Source organism: Oncorhynchus mykiss, chromosome 16 (assembly GCF_057628025.1).
Source record: "Oncorhynchus mykiss isolate SJ-2025 chromosome 16, ASM5762802v1, whole genome shotgun sequence".
Lineage (NCBI taxonomy): Eukaryota > Metazoa > Chordata > Actinopteri > Salmoniformes > Salmonidae > Oncorhynchus > Oncorhynchus mykiss.
In genome coordinates, this window is record NC_143037.1 from 35,472,159 (window position 1) to 35,491,128 (window position 18,970).

The following is an 18,970-nucleotide window of genomic DNA, read 5'->3' on the forward strand; positions in this document are numbered from 1 at the left end:
AATCCATAGATTAGGGCCTAATGAATTTATTTCAATTGACTGATGTCCTTATATGAAATGTAACTCAGTGAAATCATGAATTGTTGCGTTTATATTTTTGTTCAGTATATCAGTTGAGGACAAACTGAAAGATCCTCATAGAATGTTAATGGGCCATTTCCATTTGAAAATAAACTGAATTTCAGTTTGTCTCCTGGTCCATTGTAGCAAGGCAATTTAGTGACTACAAGACCATCACAACTGTAACATAACCCTATGGCAATCACTATTTGGCCGCACTAGTAGGGTTATGACCTGACGATGCGTTGCAGCCTATCCCTCTGTCGTCTTCTCTGCTCTGCTCTCTCTAGCCACAGCAGAAGGCTGTGCTGCAGTAGGCTCCTCCTGTGGAAGCCAGCACTCTGATTGGCCCTAGCAGGTCGCTCCTCCTCCCTCTGTGTAGCCCGGGCCGCCCACACACTCCAGGCTGCAGCTAGGCAGGACGCCCTGTGTAAGAGCAGGGGTGTGTTCAATTTAACGGAATGTTCTTATCGTTGCAGTTAGAAATATAATGTGTAGAGCTGACATGACTCACAGTTTTACTTGACAAACACTCATACCTGATCTACACAAAACATTTCTACATGAACATTGTATCCTCCTGAACAGACAACAACACTAGGCTAAACTCAGAGAAGATGACCACACAGTGCCATGGGATTGAAGTTGGAATATATACAACTGTATCCCCTCAGGATCCACTAAGGGCTCTATTAAAATCAGATCCAATTAGCCGACATCTGCATAGCGGTTGTTTTGGCGGTTTCTGAGGTGGAACTGCGTTAGAGCTGTCAAATCCACAAGCGGCTCCTGGCATTATACCTAAAGCGGGCATTGCCATTGGCTGCACGGAGTGGCATTAAGAGAGATCCCATGCAGCCATGTTTACAAGTTTGATCTGATTGAATCTAGGCCTAACATGCTGACTAGACCGGGCGTGCGCGCGTCCACCATCGTGTGCATGTAGATTTTGTCCATCCACAGACGTGATCAGGACACTCAGGTTGAAATATCAAAACGAACTCTGAACTAACTATATTAATTTGGGGACAGGTCGAAAAGCATTCAACATTCATGGCAATTTAGCTAGCTAACTTGCTGTTGCTAGCTAATTTATCCTGGGATAAAAATATTGGGTTGTTTGAAACGTAGAGGACGTAGGTCCTCTACTCTGACAATTCATCCACAGATAAAAGGGTAAACCAAGTTAGTTTCTAGTAATCTCTCTTACTTTGGACTTTATATGGCGGTTGGCAACTAACTTTAAAGTGCATTATCACCACCAACTGGACTGGAGTGTGGACCTCAGTTCATCTTTCAATCAACCACGCGGGTATATGCTCCTAATAACCAAGTGGGAGAGGGGGTACTTGCATCACAAATAGAACCACCTATTTTAGCCCCTGGCAACGCAGACGATCGCGAGCAGTTTAGATGCAATGATTGAATAACATGGTTTGTGTACATTTATTTTGTAATGCTCGCACACGTTATGCAAGCAGTTTGGTCAGCATGGAATACTTACACAAACTACTATCAATAACTGTCCCTTTACCTGTGCTGTTCAGTGGCCAGACGTGCCGTGACCCAGGCAGCTCTCCACAAGGCGTAGGCCCGACTCTGCTGCCTGTGGTCCCAGTGGAGGGCTGCCCTCTGGGCTTGCAGCGCCCACACCTGCAGCCTCACACCAGCCTGCCTCCACACCAGCCAGTGCTTACACAGCAGAGTCAGACTGGTAGGGGATGAACACAGAAAAAATGTTACAGGGCCCAACTCTTTGAGGTTATTATTACAGATGCTTGTGCATTCAGTTCACGTGTTTTGTTCACGTGTTTAGGGGTGCATTGCTGTAGGGCATCGTTCCCATTCATAGCCGAGTGACATTGTCCTAGATACAGAGGTCAATTGTGGGCCATTTCATGGTAATAAAATGACGATGAGACTCCGATTTTTCACCATAAAATGTATGCCAAACAAAAACCATGGATTGCAAAGTTAAACCATACATTTCTATAAACATGGACTACTTTCAACACATTCCACCGACAATTTGACAAACACATTTACTTGAAGAACAGCGCAGATATAGTTTCATAACAGAATGGAGGTAAAATATTTTTGGGGTGACCAAGATGTCAAAAAAAACTCTTAAATCTATTCTAAATTAAGATTCAAAGAAGTCTGCAGAAAGAATGGGTTGTCAGTTATGATATGACACCTTAAGTTAAAATGTAATTTTGGTTACAGCCCGGAAGAGCTTTGCCACCCGACCCGAGCCCGACAGGCCCCAACATTATACATCGGGTTAGGGCCATGTAATGCATGCTTTTCATCAATAACTACGGTATGGGATGGGCTCGGATATCACAAAATCCATCATTAACATTTTGAAGCTGAGCCATTTGCTCGTGCTCTGCTGCGCAGTACAGTCATATCTAACTAAGATTATAAAATTGTCAGAAGTGCTTCAACGTTCTCAAATATAAAACAGGAGAGATTATTTAACAGAAAATAATTATGTTAAGTTTTGTCGGAGTTTCGAGTGACAAAGTAGCTAACAGCTCTCTCATGTCCCAAATCAGAGCTGTTGCCATGGACACTCGGAGCGGCCATCCGCAGAGCGAGCTGCGCGCGGGGAGCGAGTGACAGACAGAGAGGAGCAGATCATGGATTTACTAACAGAGGAAGTTATTTCTGATTAGGGGTTTCGGGCCGGGCCTTAAACTTGTCAGAAGCAATAGGGTAGGGCCTGAACGTCACGGGCACGGGTGGGGCTTAAAATTCACACCTGTGCAGGGCTCTATGGACCGGACCTAATCTGAACCGATCATAGATGTCTGTTTCACAAGTATTGGACATTACAGTAAAGCACAATACAGTACATTATACTGCACTCTACTCTAGTGTGCTCTACTGTTCTGCATAGTAATGTGATGTACTAAACTACAGTACAGTACTGACCTATACTTTACTGTACTGTCCAAACTTGTGAAGCAGATATCTACATTTCAACGACCAGTGCTCAGTGGTTGAGAAAGCAGTGGTTACAGTAAATGAAAAGAGGGGGCTAATGGATAGGTGTTGGTAAGAGACAGGAGAGGAGACATTAACCGGAGAGAGAGAGGAATGGGTTGTCCAGACTGCTTCACAATTATGAGCTGAACATAACAGTATACCAATGGAAGGGAGGACAGTAGCAGGAGACAGAGCTGAACATGACAGTATACCAATGGAAGGGAGGACAGTAGCAGGAGACACTATGAGCTGAACATAACAGTACGCCAGTGGAAGGGAGGACAGTAGCAGGAGACAGAGCTGAACATGACAGTATACCAATGGAAGGGAGGACAGTAGCAGGAGACACTATGAACTGAACATGACAGTATACCAATGGAAGGGAGGACAGTAGCAGGAGACACTATGAACTGCACATAACAGTATACCAATGGAAGGGAGGACAGTAGCAGGTGACCCAACTGTGGTTTGTGACTACTATCATTTCCCCTTTTTGCCAATTCAATTGGAGTCATTCTAATACATATTTTTCAGCATTTTGTTAAGGATTTTGCAACTGTGACACGTTTTAATCACTCAAGAAATCATAAACAAAATTGTTATCAGTAAAAACACTAACCAATTAGTAAATTATTGTACTTGTCATTAATATCCTCCCTCCTCATGAGAGAGAAATTAGAAAATATCTTCAAGATATGTGGGTTTTTGGTAACAGAATGACAAGACACTAGGCAATATTTCTTATAGAAGGCAAATAATTTCAGCAAAATTAAATATTAGATTTTAGTAATTTATCAGACAAATATAAATGTTTATATTAGTTGGCAATGGTCTTTAACTTCAATAATATTGTGTTTTGATTAATTTCTAATACCTTAACACTTTTACTGGTAGATGTTTCCCAAGACCTCTTTTCCATCTGTTTAACCAGAAGAAAAACCTTTGCTTATTCCACATTTTAGGAAGGAATATTGTTGAAAAATTGATATGCCTTAATTTATAAAAAATATAAACTCCGCTTTAATTTGACACCAAATTTGATGTGCTCCTATGAACTTCACATGTTGGTGCTCATGGGTATTTTACATGGGAAAAGTAAAGGACATAAGGGAATTTGTTGTCGAATTCACATTAGTTGACAAATCAACCAAATGTAAATCAAAACCAGACGTTGAACTGACATCTGTGCCCAGTGGATGGTTGTGTGTCTGTCTGTCTTACTGGTAGTGTATGAGCGATGCCCTGCCGAGCTGCATGCCCTGGATGTGGCTCCTCCAGGCACAGTAGGCCGTCCTCAGGACCAGGGTGTTGCTGGGCTGGGTCAGTCTCCTCAGCAGGCACACGACCCCAATGTCACCCCGCACAGAGCCAGGGCTCACGTTGAGACAACGCATCTGTCCCACACACCTCCTCCACTGTTAGAAGGAGAGGAATAACTAGCCGTTTGAATAAGCTGGATGTTCATGAAGATTACATTTCTGTATGTTGTTCGTAGCACACATTACACATACAGTGCATTCGGAAAGTATTCAGAACTCTTGCCATTTCCCCCAGAAAAATGTTACAGCCATATTCAAAAATGTATTCAATTGTTTTTTTCCCCACTCAATCTACATAAAATACCTCACAATGACAAAGCAAAAACAGGTTCAGACATTTTTGCAAATGTATAAAAAAAATATAATATACAGTGCCTTGCGAAAGTATTCGGCCCCCTTGAACTTTGCGACCTTCTGCCACATTTCGGGCTTCAAACATAAAGATATAAAACTGTATTTTTTTGTGAAGAATCAACAACAAGTGGGACACAATCATGAAGTGGAACGACATTTATTGGATATTTCAAACTGTTTTAACAAATCAAAAACTGAAAAATTGGGCGTGCAAAATTATTCAGCCCCTTTACTTTCAGTGCAGCAAACTCTCTCCAGAAGTTCAGTGATGATCTCTGAATGATCCAATGTTGACCTAAATGACTAATGATGATAAATACAATCCACCTGTGTGTAATCAAGTCTCCGTATAAATGCACCTGCACTGTGATAGTCTCAGAGGTCCGTTAAAAGCGCAGAGAGCATCATGAAGAACAAGGAACACACCAGGCAGGTCCGAGATACTGTTGTGGAGAAGTTTAAAGCCGGATTTGGATACAAAAAGATTTCCCAAGCTTTAAACATCCCAAGGAGCACTGTGCAAGCGATAATATTGAAATGGAAGGAGTATCAGACCACTGCAAATCTACCAAGACCTGGCCGTCCCTCTAAACTTTCAGCTCATACAAGGAGAAGACTGATCAGAGATGCAGCCAAGAGGCCCATGATCACTCTGGATGAACTGCAGAGATCTACAGCTGAGGTGGGAGACTCTGTCCATAGGACAACAATCAGTCGTATATTGCACAAATCTGGCCTTTATGGAAGCGTGGCAAGAAGAAAGCCATTTCTTAAAGATATCCATAAAAAGTGTTGTTTAAAGTTTGCCACAAGCCACCTGGGAGACACACCAAACATGTGGAAGAAGGTGCTCTGGTCAGATGAAACCAAAATTGAACTTTTTGGCAACAATGCAAAACGTTATGTTTGGCGTAAAAGCAACACAGCTGAACACACCATCCCCACTGTCAAACATGGTGGTGGCAGCATCATGGTTTGGGCCTGCTTTTCTTCAGCAGGGACAGGGAAGATGGTTAAAATTGATGGGAAGATGGATGGAGCCAAATACAGGACCATTCTGGAAGAAAACCTGATGGAGTCTGCAAAAGACCTGAGACTGGGACGGAGATTTGTCTTCCAACAAGACAATGATCCAAAACATAAAGCAAAATCTACAATGGAATGGTTCAAAAATAAACATATCCAGGTGTTAGAATGGCCAAGTCAAAGTCCAGACCTGAATCCAATCGAGAATCTGTGGAAAGAACTGAAAACTGCTGTTCACAAATGCTCTCCAGCCAACCTCACTGAGCTCGAGCTGTTTTGCAAGGAGGAATGGGAAAAAATGTCAGTCTCTCAATGTGCAAAACTGATAGAGACATACCCCAAGCGACTTACAGCTGTAATCGCAGCAAAAGGTGGCGCTACAAAGTACTAACTTAAGGGGGCTGAATAATTTTGCACGCCCAATTTTTCAGTTTTTGATTTGTTAAAAAAGTTTGAAATAGCCAATAAATGTCGTTCCACTTCATGATTGTGTCCCACTTGTTGTTGATTCTTCACAAAAAAATACAGTTTTATATCTTTATGCTTGAAGCCTGAAATGTGGCAAAAGGTCGCAAAGTTCAAGGGGGCCAAATAATTTCGCAAGGCACTGTATATATATATATATATATATATATATATCAATAAAATCGGACCCTTTACTCAGTACTTTGCTGAAGCACCTTTGGAAGCAATTACAGCCTAGAGTCTTCTTGGGTAGGTCGCTACACACCTGTATTTGGGGAGTTTCTCCCATTCTTCTCTGCAGATCCTTTCAAGCTTTGTCAGGTTGGATGGGGAGCGTTAATGCACAGTTATTTTCAGGTCTCTCAAGAGATGTTTGGTCGGGTTTAATAAGTCCAGGCTGCAGCTAGGACACTCAAGGACATTCAGAGACTTGTCCCGAAGCCACTCCTGCGTTGTCTTGGCTGTGTGCTTAGGGTTGTTGTCCTGTTGGAAAGTGAACCTTCGCCTCAGTCTGAGGACCTGAGCACTCTGGGGGAGGTTGTCATCAAGGATCTCTCTGTACTTTGCTAAGTTCATCTCCTGACTAGTCTTCCAGTCCCTGCCACTTAAAAACATCCCCACAGTATGATGCTGCCACCACCATGCTTCACCGTAGGGATGGTGCCAGGTTTCCTCCAGAGGTGATGCTTGGCATTTGGGCCAAAGAGTTCAATCTTGCTTTAATCAGACCAGAGAATCTTGTTTCTCATGGTCTGAGTCCTTTAGGTGCCTTTTGGAAAACTCCAAGCGGGCTGTCATGTGCCTTTTACTGAGGAGTGGCTTGCGTCTGGACCCGCTACCATAAAGGCCTGATTGGTAGAGCGCTGCAGAGATTGTTGTCCTTCTGGAAGGTTCTCCTATCTCCACAGAGGAACTCTGGAGCACTGTCAGTGACCATCGGGTTCTTGGTCACCTCCCTGGCCAAGGTCCTTCTCCCCCGATTGCTCAGTTTGGCCGGACGGCCAGCTCTAAAAAGAGTCTTGGTGGTTCCAAACCTCTTCCATTTAAGAATGATGGAGGCCACTGTGTTATTGGGGAACTTCAATGTTTCAGACATTTTTTGGTATCCTTCCCTGGATCTGTGCCGACATAATCCTGCCTCGGAGTTCTACGTACAATTCCTTCGACCTCATTGCTTGGCTTTTGCTCTGACATGCACTGTCAACTGTGGGACCTTATATAGACAGGGGTGTGCCTTTCCAAATCAGGGGTGTGCCTTGTCCAATCAATTGAATATACCACAGGTGAACTCCAAGTTGTAGAAACATCTCAAGGATGATAAATGGAAACAGGATGCACCTGAGCTCAATTTTGTGTCTCATAGCAAAGGGTCTGAATACTTATGTAAATAAGGTATTTCTGTTTTATATTTTTAATAAACCTGTTTCGCTTTGTCATCATGGTAGTGTGTAGAGTGAGTTTTTTATTTAATCAATTTTATAATAAGGCTGTAAAGTAACTAAATGTGGAAAAAGTCAAGGTCTGAATACTTTCCAAATCCACTGTATGTCAGTTATGATAAATGAATATTCTCATACAAGCATACATTAAGGATAGTCCCAGATAATAGCCAAAGTTTGTTTCCATGCAATCTGGTCTGCCAGCTGGCACTCTGCGGTAGAGCCTGGGGACGAGGTTAGTTTCCATGTAACATGGAGTTGAGCAATATGTCCTCAGAAGACATGTCATATTTGTTATTTAGCTCTGCTGTGTGAACATCTGAGAAAACACCAGACAGACATTCTGCCCCGGCAACAACAGCACATTGTCCTCTGTTACATTGGTGGTGGATGGGGTGTCTTACCCTCATACAATGTAAAGTCTAAGGCCTAGTGTGAATCTCAACATAAACACCATGCACTCTTCATAGGGCCAGGAGTTCATCGTGACCATGTGACATGACCAGGAATAACTCTGGGTCCTAGTTATAGTTATGGCTAGGAGTTTTTCCTGATTAGGTTGCATGGTGTGGAAAACCCTCTGGACCTAGTAATTATTAGTCTGGGTGCCAGTCTGTTTCTGCTCTCTTGCCAACTCCTTATGGAATCGGCATACAATTGAAGGAGTTGGCAAGAGAGCAGAAACAGACAGGCACCCAGGCTGAGTATCATCGCTGACCCGATGGAAACAGTGGGCGAGGGTCAGGGCATCCGTCCTCCTGGCAAGGGTGTCTGTCTGGGCACGTCGGGTCACCACAGCCCACCTCAGGGCAGAGAGGCCGGTCCTCAGGATGTGTCTCCGGTGCTGGAGTCTGGCCCGTGTGTGTGACCTCCACTGATGGTCCCATGTCCTGAAGCAGCGCAACTGCAGTCTGAATCTGTAGAGTGCCAGCCACCTGCTACAAGTACATTCCAGCCCTCAGGTGCAATTAAGAGGCACAAACATCACAATACCCCCCCCCCCCCCCACCACACAATACCTATACACTTGAGATGTTGCTGTTGAACAGAAGTTCACCCCAAATTTATTTCTACAAAGTTTGGCTGCTTGTTCATTATTTTCCAAAACATTAAATGTCCATTGCCATCCTAAAGGAATTGACACCTGTCCTGCACCTCGATGTTTTTTTGTGTGCTTTATTTCACCCAATTATTTTGTGTCAGGTGTCTGAGTGACAGCTTGTGACTTGTTATTTTTGCAGATATTTTACCTAAGGAGTCCCATACCTGTCCTCTATTGTCTCCACAAGACTGGGGCTATGAATCTCTACTGCGTCAATAGGCTGCCCAAACAAAAGAAAGGTGTTAGAGTGGCCAGGATCATTTTCTCATGTTACACACACACACACACACACAGCCTGTTATGACACACACAGCCATATAAATAGACATACACAAGAACACGCTCAGCAAAGGTGCTTAAGTGTGTCAACGTACCATAGGCAAGGACTGATGAACTGCAGACAGATTTCTTTCACCCAGAAATTCACCACTGGCACCTCCTGTCAATGTATGCAATGTGCCTGTGTGTGTTGTAACTAATGGGTCGATCTGACATTGCCTTTCAGGAGTAGTTGACCCAGGAGTTCTTCTGCCATGGCTATGGAGGAGCAGAGAGAGGTCCTCTCTGTTGTATTGGCTTGGCGCATTCGGAGTGCTTCGCTTCAGGTGAGCTGCCCTCTCTCTGTCCGAGAGGGTAATTTGACCCAAATTCTTAGTGATTCCAAGTCTTTCTTCCCACAAGAGAGAATGTGACACAGCTGGATTACTTGTTGTGACTCTCGGCACCTCAAACAAATCCTCCACCCCTTTTAAAGTAGGGTAAAACCTATGCACAGTGCCCACTGAATCTGACTTAGCTTGACCTGAGAATTCATTGGACCATTTTGTATTATGCTCAGGGTACTCTGTGCTGTTTTGTCTACCGCTGAAGCTATACTGAGAGAGGCAATCTGAGCCACGCATGGCCGACGCAAAAACATGAGTCTTCTTTTCTGCCTTTCTTTCAGCTTTCCTCCATGGTTTAATGTGTGCCTTCACTGATACACTAGGAGAATGGATGTTTGTTGATTGTTGTCCAGCATTCTTTGCGATTTCGCTTTGAAGATGGAGTTCAGAGAACTCGGTTTCCCTGTTAGCCTTATATAGACTTGTGGAAGACCCATCCTTGCTGGTAGAACACCTTCTGCCCCCTTTGTGACAGTGGATGATGGAGCATGACATTTTTGCATTGCAAGAGATAGAGGGCCTAGGCCCATGAGATTCGTGATCTAAAGGAGATCCAAGATTCAGAGGAGATAAGGCCAAGTCTCCAGAGGTATTCAGTGCCTGGGGTAGTAGGCCTAGATCCACAAATGATAAGCCGATCTCCAGATCCAACATTGACCTATGCAAGCTCGCAGATCTCCAGGAGGACTCTAGTAGATCCTGGAATGTTGACACGTTTTCATTCTGCTTCGGACAGGCAGGCTTTACATGTTCCCCCTGACGCCTGTCTAGCATGTCGAGGACTTCAGGGTAGAAAGGAGCATCTCCGGGAAAGGTAGAACCTAGTGAACCGCTGTTGCATTTTTGGACAAAAGAGACACATTCTCTCTCCACTGGCTGTTGACGTCCCCTGCCCCATTTCCCAAGCCAATTGACACAGTTGCCACCATCACCTCGACCCGCAATTGAGCCATAAGGATGACCAGAGGTCAATGAAGCACCCCCTTGTAACCGAATAGGAACAAGGATATCCCTGTCAGTCAAATTGACCTCTGACCCTTTCTCCTCACTTCCCTGATGGGACAACTTCCCAAGCTTGGCACTCCAAGCAGGACCACGTTCAGTGTTGCGGCTCAGGTTTCTCGGTCTCAAGACAGGCTCAGATGTGTGCCTGTCCAGCACCTCATCAGAGACACTTAAGTAGGGAGGCCTATCTTCGTTGAGAGTAGAAAGGAGGTCTAGTAACTGGTCCACTTCATTCTCCCCACAGACAGACAGGTTTCTTTGGACCAGGGGCCTCCTGGGCACGTACTTTCTTTGAGACAATCCCTCAGACTGCCTCCCCTGACCTCTCTGGGAATGCCAAGCCATTCTGAAATGTGGAGCGGAACATATAATTCAGACCTAATTGCATGATTTATTAATTTACATACTAGGCAGCCTATCGTTTGGGCCAAACATTTGAATAAAGCATTACATTTAAATACAACATTTGTGTACATAATGTCCATTTGAAAGAAATGATAAAGGTCCAGGTTTCTTACCATAAACTGTCATCTATTCAGCGTTCGTTCACGGTTCTATTGCCTTAAAAGCACAGATTGTCTACTGCTGCCTGGTGAACACATGGCACCCCCCACTAAGCGGATCAGAGGCAGATTATTAAAAACACAGACTACACACTTGTAAATTGGCTGGGACTTCCTATATAAACTGTCTACACATGTCATCTTGTCGCAAAATAGTTACAAATTGACAAAGTGGAAAGTGCATGAACATATCAAAACAAATAGCTAACTGCTGCTAGCTGGCTACCTTGGTTACAGTGTGCAGCTGAGCTTTGATTAACGTTACCTGGCTAACGTTAGCTACCGGTAAATTACCCGTGGTAGAAAGCTCACATTGAACTAAGATAGTTATTATTGGTAGGTTTATTTTCCAAACCAGTTCAGAATACAATTTCATGAAGGAACCATTTAAAGCCAATTTTCTGGATTCCACTGACCTGAACCAACTCTTCCGTTCGCAGCCAGTCAGTAGCAGAAGCATTGCAGGCTGGAGCTAAGACGTGACTGATCCACAAGAACAGCCATAGTGTCAACAAGCATTACAGTCACCACTTTATCAATAAAACAAGACACATAAATAATTGCACAGTTGTTTATTACAAAAGTTGCATAGTTGATTTATATTTTATTACGTTTTAATTCAGATAAATTAGACTGATACAATCCAAACATGATTCATATGCAAACCATTTCAAAATGAATGATTGCTTAATATAGTACACTGCATTATGCATGCCCATAAAATATATAAAACAAGTATATTAAAGAACGAAAAATATACACAAATGATTCCAGTGTGTATCCCTGATACAGAATGAAAGAGCTGAGGACAGAGCTTCACAATAATATTCTGAAATATTACAAAAACAATTTGAAACGCTTTATCCATTTTGTTTCACACTGGAGATAACTTGACAGAGTTTTCAGCAATATCTGAATCAAGGTCCCAAAATAAGATTTCTAGGCATTCTCTGAAGTGAGATGCTATTTGGAAGTAACTTGAACAGGGATAGCTAAACTCTAAGAAAGACAAAGGTGTGTTTAACGATTCAACAGTCCAATGTGGCGATCCAGTCATTTAGAAAGTGAAGCCATGTAACAAAAGGCACGCTAGTGGTTCTGGAAACGAGTAGTTTCTCAGGTAGACCAGTCGAGGAGGCTGGAACTTCTCACGACACAAAGGGCACTGTCTGTGGAGGGAGAAAACAATAGTGATGCATTGCATTTATAGTTTTTTAACTTGGTTTCATAGCACTGACCCTCTGACATACTAGATATGTGAAATATTTGTCATTCTTTATACCCCTCCAGTCCTGTCAGACATACACAAGTGCCTGCAGGGTAGAGGTCATTTCTGGACTGTGCTACTTTTATAGTAGTCATAGCCCCTTAAAGAACGTACATAGTGTTTCTCCCATATAATAAAATAGAACCGTAGTCATTTAATGCATCTATGGTCTCACCTTGGTGTTACACCACTCTGTGATGCACTCCCAGCAGAACAAGTGGCCACATGGGGTAGAGGTTGAGTGCCTCCTCTCCTCTATTCACAGGATACAGCGAGATGCACAGGGTGAGTTGGGCTCTTCTACAGACTGGAGACCTGGACGGACGGACACACACTCTTATGGGTTAACTGTAACACGTGTATTTGCAAAATTCATATGCATACCTCAATCACAATGAAAAGGATGCATGGGGCAATTGTATCCCTCTTGCATCATTCTAATGTCCTCAAACACTTCTGTAACATCTACTATTCTTCCTGCAGTGTACCTGGAAGGCAGGTTCCTGTGTTGTCTCCACTACTGCTGGGCTCTCTGTCGGAGTTTGTTGAGCTGCAGGGCCACAGTGAGGGCCAGCTGCAGCAGGGAGACCACGCCCAGGAGCCTGTAGCTGCTCCGGATGGCCTTGTCATCCCCCGTCACACACCCAAAGCTAACCGTCCGGGGAAAGAAAGAATGGTGAGAAATAGCATGCCGAAGCATACACTAGTAACATGGGTCATAAACATTAGGCCACACAGTACCAAAACATTTTGCAACAGAAAACAAATGCGCTTGAGGGATTGCCTGAACTTGTAAAAATAAATAGCTTTTATTTTCCATTGCAAAAATGTTTTCTATGGTGTGCACTACTGAATGGAGAAAAACAGCCCTTTAAGGCTTTGCTTCCCTGGCAACTGCTTAGGTCCTGCCCACCATGGGTAAAGAAACATTTTCAATTTAGTGCTGTGTTAAATGGCTAAAAATATAATATTTTCATATCATGTATTCTATCTACAACAGAGCTGATGTCTGACGAAAGACCTATGAGGAACCATGTCAAATTGACAAAACAAATCACTTTTACCACTTATTTCAAGCTACGAAGCCAAGGTGGTGAAAATGTTAATTCAATACAACAACTGCATGCAGTACGGTGTCCTGTGCCACTGATGGGTTCATGTCTCGTGGGAACATTACCAAATGCGTTTACCAAGAGCTACAACTTTCGTTAAGTGTCATGCTGTAGTTGAGGCAAGGCAAGAATTGGCAGTTATTCAACATAAATCAGAACTATTGTTGAGAAAACGACATCACCACTTTGTGTGCAATTAAAAGACGTTGCCCAACTAGTTGTCGTCGATAACAGATTAGAATAACTGGTTTTCTGGTCAGGATGGACTGCATCACCAAAAGTCATTGAGTGACTCAAGTTGCTTAGCTAGCTAAGGACTTTGAACGTGACAAGCTAGCTATTTTCCAACACAGGCACTCATTTGATAACCCAGCTAAGCTATCTAGCTAGTTATATATCTAGTCTGAATAATCATTTTTGGCTTGTTTGTCAATCTGTAATGCTAGCTAGATATCCAGTTCCAACCTGCTTGGCTGCCCACGCAGCCTGCTAGCAGTGAGCAGCAAGCTAGCTAGATTTATCTAGTACAGAAGAGACATTATTCAAATCAGTTGGAGATTAGTAGTGGTGTAGCAAAGGATCTACTATCCAACCATTTGGGATTGTATTTATAGGTTTTAAACCCCAAAATATAGCTTCTTAATGTCAAGCAAAACATATTCTGAAGCTTTCTTTACCCTTTGTGGTAGTTGCAAAGGTTAACAATGGGGCTCACGTCATTGACACGAATCTCTGTTCCTTCATAGGTTCACAAACAAATACCCACATAGCGGATGCTGGCCGTCTTGTTCCCCAGGTGGTAGAAGGCCCCGCTGATGTAAAACAGGGCCACATGCAACCGGTGGATGATGGAGAGTGCCGGCTGGAGGGCCAACAAGACCAGCATGCACATCCTCCTCTGGGGCTCCGTGAGCTGCCCCACCACCCTCTGGACCCAGGCTCTCATCCAGGCTCCAGGGACTGGCCACTTCTGCTCTCCGGCCTCCCCCTCCCTGGCTTTCCTCCCTTGTCTCCAAGCTCATTCTCCAGGCACACCAGCAACTTTTCCAGCAGGTAGGGAAACAGGCTGTGGAGATACACCTGGGCTCCTTGTCTGGCACGGGACAGTGCCCCCGCGCAGGGTGGGGTCCACCTGGATGATATTGACATACTCTTCACCCTACATCTGGTACCCTGGATGACACATGAAGGGACAGGGAGAATGTGTGGTAAAGACATGCTTGCATATCAGGTTTAACACAGTACTACGGGGGTGAAGTTGTTTGTTTACCTACCTGAGAATGTGGTTAAACCACAGTATGCAAGGTCTGACAGGAGTTTGATCTCTTTTCTCCAATGCAGCTGTATGAGTAAAGGGGGGAAAAAGAGTAGCTACTGTAAGAATAATATAAATACACTACATGACCAAAAGTATATGTGATGTGACAGATGATTTTTGGTACCGTTCTGTGAGCTTGTGTAGCCTATCAATTCGCAGCTGAGCTATTGTTAAGTTTCCAACAGCACTTACAGTTGACCGGGGCAGCTCTAATAGGGCAGACATTTGATGAACTGACTTGTTGGAAAGGTGGCATCCTTTTGACAGTGCCACATTGAAAGCCACTGAGCTCTTCATTATGGCCATTTTACTGCAAATGTTTGTCTATGGAGATCGCATGGCTGTGTGCCTAATTTTATACACATGCAGCAATGGGTGTGGCTGAAATAGCCGAATCCGCTAATTTGAAGGGGTGTCCACATACTTTTGCATATATAGTGCATCATAAAGCAGGACATGACTGACTAGCATAGCTATGTTCTAAATTGTCATGTAAGTTATCGGTCTATCCTACCTGCCTGCAAATTCGCGTTCCTGTTCCTCAGACAGTGTTCATAAGGTTCGTCCTACTGACTTGCGCGAAGCAATTGTGGCTGGTTTGGAGGGACGAGAGGCATTGCTAGAGTCTGGCTGCTAGCTAACTTAGCAAGCACTCAGTTGCTTGAATGACTGTAAATTCACGCCAATGAAAAATAATCAGTCCATTTCTGTAACTGTCAGACTAAGACATCTTCCCAGTTTAGCATAGTTATTCGACTTTCCTATTGCCTATCGAGACAGTTCTGTAAACTAGCTCCACATATAGTACAAAGAGCTACGACTGATGTGTTCTAAAAAAATATTCACGGAAAAACCTTTGACTTGAAGGAAACAAACTTCTGTGGCCACAGCGCCGTGCGGTGCTAGGAGTCCTCGCGTCTACGACTCCTAGCTGGACACAACGTATCCATTTTTATATCCATAAAAATATTGTTGTGTCATTTTAGCACCGGTGTAACAGTACCGGACTTACTGAACTTCCATACTGTACGTGAACTTGTGAAACGTCATAACAAACAACGATATGAACAGTATAACAGAATAAAATCAACATCGAATTTTTCCCAATTTGCTGGCTTGAGGATTCGAACCAGCGACCTTAATCGCTAGACTACATGCTGGATTCATTAACTAATATATTGTACACGTTTATTTTGTTATTACTTTTTCGTTTTTGACAGACATGTCCCTTCCCAAACTTTCATAGCTGGGTCACATTTCCTTAACTGTGTTGAGTGTGCTCAATCATCCTGCCGCTTGCCCTACCCTGTAGATAAGTTGTAGAACCAGTTTCTTTGTCCCTTCAATTCAGCTACCTGAACCAAGCTGTAGCTGTTCCGCTAGGTGGTGAACACCTTTTCTGTGCTGCAGAGGGCAGGTACCGTTCTGAGAGAGCCGCTCTCAATAAGAAGAGCTGGTAGTAACCCTTAGACAGTTAGAGTAGCGGAAAAACTTTGATGAGTTTACTTACAGGCAGCTGCAGACAAGGAAGTGTGTCTACAGTTAATGGGCAGCTGCTGATGTTTTTCTCTCCCCCCTAAAGTTGTGGGATACTTGTGACTTCTTACAGATGGAGGCTAGATGGTGCAGGGTGAGCACACTGCTCGTTGGCAGCACAGGATGGGACTGAAGTGCCAGAGTAGACTACAAAGGTAAGTCTGTCAGTATTCCTCTGTTGGTTTTATCAGCATGGCAGTCACTGCACTTAATTCACTGGAGAGGTTTCACTTGGCGACTGAACACTAACATTCCACCATGCAACCAGATAAAGGACTAGACTAGAATCTGTCCCACTTTATTGTGGCCTCTTAGCCCACTGCCCCATGCCCATCACAACTGCACAGAATTCCAGCTTGTGCGAATCAAAATCTCTTTATAATTGAATAGAGTAGTAGAACATCTGTGAATAGAGTTGTAGTGCTCCTTTGATGAGGTTCGTGTTTGCTGTTGACTGCTGGGTGAGTCATTGATCTCTATTTGCAAAGCACAGGATCCTCAGGAGACCCCAACCCACTGGGCCCACACATTTCAATTAAATGACATTGAACTAATGTGGAATAGACATTGAATTGACGTCTGTGACCAGTGGGAAACAACCCAATGAGGAAGGAAGCACTGGAGCCGGCAGCACAACACCTGCCAAAGAGATAAAACAGCAGCTTGTTTGGCCCCACACTAGTTTCCATGATTACCTCAGGTGACATCTGGTTAGGATATATCCAGCCACTGAACTAATTGCTTTAACGGACACTGGCATAAGGTCGGAGTACTAGGCACTTAGTAGTCTTTTCTCACAGCAGCTGTGAAAAGAGGCTAGGCACTGTGCTAATTCTGTTTCACGTTTTAAACAGACCACAATCTGTAGCAGTCCGACAGTGATGTTTGTTTTACAATGCAGCAACATCATAAAGTGTCATAGGGTGTCTTGGCCATGCCCAGACATAGTCTCTTCTTAGGCACATCCAGCAGGACTTTTCCCTCTAAGGAAGGCTACATGTGTGAAGCCACATCACTGTGTGTGTGTCTACGTGCGTGTGTGCCTGCTTGCATGCGTGTAGTGTGTGCGTGGTTAAGGCTAGGATAAGGCTGTGGTAACATTGCCATTGTGTTCGTGGAAGATTCATGAATAAGGTAGCAGAACTGTGGGAACAAAAAAAACAAGTAGCAGTTTCTCGAACAACATAATTGTGAAACATATTTCCGTATAGAATGAAAATCATGTTACAGCATGATATACCATTGACATGTATTATAGACACTTGATGTTCCTTTGATGATGCCAACGGAATATTAACCAATGCAAAACATATCGCAATGCTTTTATATGTAAGAAGTACATTTCTGACGGACCTTTTCTAGCCTGTGATTACTATATTATTTTTCTCTTGATTGTATTTTGCCACATGCTTCCCTTTTGAAGTTTGCATGACCTTTCCAGCTTCAGTACCCTGCACAGTAGGGCCGTCCAAATCGGCCACGGGAAAGTTAATTTGACTCTCGAACACGCCACTAGCAAACAATGTTAACTATGCTGCTCTGACATTGCTCGTCCATATATGTATATATTCTTAATTCCATTCCTCGTTTAGATTTGTGTGTATTGTTGTTAAATAATACTTATTAGATATTACTGCACTGTTGGAGCTAAAAACACAAGCATTTCGCTACACCCGCAATAACATCTGCTAAACATGTATATGTGACCGATTTGATTTGTGTGTGTGTGTGTGTGTGTGTGTTGTCCCTCTGCTTAACTTAGCATAACAGACCTGTATCAGTCCATTGTAATAAATAGGCTACTCTCCTTATCTTCCTACAATCACAGCATGACCTACTCCTTCCCTGAAATGAAAACATTTCTAAAATGCTGAAGTAGTCAAATATTGTCTGCAAAAGTATTAGTCTCAAAAGAAAACATGCTATAGAAGGAAGGACTCACTCAACAAGGAAAGATGTCTTACCCGTAGCCTATTGTTAAATTGTTTCAATTTCCATCTTGATCTAATCTTGGTGACAGCTCATGACGGTACGAGCAGAAAAAGATTCAAATGAATTTGAATCAATCTCCCCTTTGTCAAAGAGTAGTAGCGCAGTAGGTTTCTTTCTTTGCTTGCCACAGGGGGCAGAGAGATTTGTATTGGTGCATGCTCACCACCCACGGCTGACCCCACCCCACCCTTTCCTAGGCACAGGTACTGGCCCTCCCCTAACAAACCTCGGGCTTTGCCCTCACATGTCCTGTCTGCGTTGACGCACACCAGCATGAATACCCGCTATAGACAAAGCTCATGGAAATGACATAACTCACTTCCGGCTGTTGCAGTGAGTAGTGTGTGCTGCTTCTCAGGTGTGGGTGTGAGGGATTTTACGGAGGTGTGTGGGGATAATAGTTGTAAAGCTGTCCAAGTGGGGGAATTTCCCAGGATGCCACACACTAAAACACACCAACATCAAGGCTAGACTTGGCTGTGTCCTCTGCCTCTTATTTCCTCTCAGAAAGGTAATGTCATATCACCGTTCTTGTTTCTTGTTTCTTGCCTGTCTTACTTACAGATAAATCAGTGCTGTTGCTCACCACAAAGGTGTGGCGAGGGCAAGTCTACTTTTACTATCTAGCAGGGATGGACTTCTATTGGTGAAATAATCTTTCCTGTGCAATTCAGGTGTGGGTGTGTTGTGTGCTTAGTCTCTCCCTTGTGGTTTGTACAGCCAGACGCCATTCAAACAAGCCCAGTTTAAGTC

General features: G+C 43.6%; 2 protein-coding genes across 2 annotated transcripts in view; both read right to left on the minus strand.

Moving 5' to 3' along the window:
- LOC110491843 (uncharacterized) overlaps positions 1 to 11,124 on the minus strand; it is a 95,533-nt gene extending 84,409 nt beyond the window's left edge. Inside the window, exons 1-7 of the mRNA XM_090201592.1 lie at positions 10,948 to 11,124; positions 9,134 to 10,775; positions 8,924 to 8,979; positions 8,376 to 8,595; positions 4,276 to 4,469; positions 1,595 to 1,771; positions 295 to 486 (exon numbers count right to left, since the gene is read on the minus strand). Coding sequence (XP_090057718.1) covers positions 295 to 486; positions 1,595 to 1,771; positions 4,276 to 4,469; positions 8,376 to 8,595; positions 8,924 to 8,979; positions 9,134 to 10,774 — 2,480 coding nt within the window. The 5' untranslated portion in view covers position 10,775; positions 10,948 to 11,124. The remainder of the gene's footprint in view (positions 1 to 294; positions 487 to 1,594; positions 1,772 to 4,275; positions 4,470 to 8,375; positions 8,596 to 8,923; positions 8,980 to 9,133; positions 10,776 to 10,947) is intronic.
- A 425-nt stretch (positions 11,125 to 11,549) lies between these two features.
- On the minus strand, positions 11,550 to 18,492 carry LOC110491043 (peroxisome biogenesis factor 10). Its single transcript, XM_090201593.1, is given in 9 exon segments — positions 11,550 to 12,161; positions 12,435 to 12,574; positions 12,748 to 12,909; positions 14,138 to 14,371; positions 14,374 to 14,484; positions 14,486 to 14,544; positions 14,646 to 14,712; positions 15,204 to 15,229; positions 18,381 to 18,492. Coding segments are annotated over 7 exon segments (633 nt in total). The 3' UTR covers positions 11,550 to 12,161; positions 12,435 to 12,574; positions 12,748 to 12,885.
- Between the last annotated feature and the right edge of the window lie 478 nt (positions 18,493 to 18,970).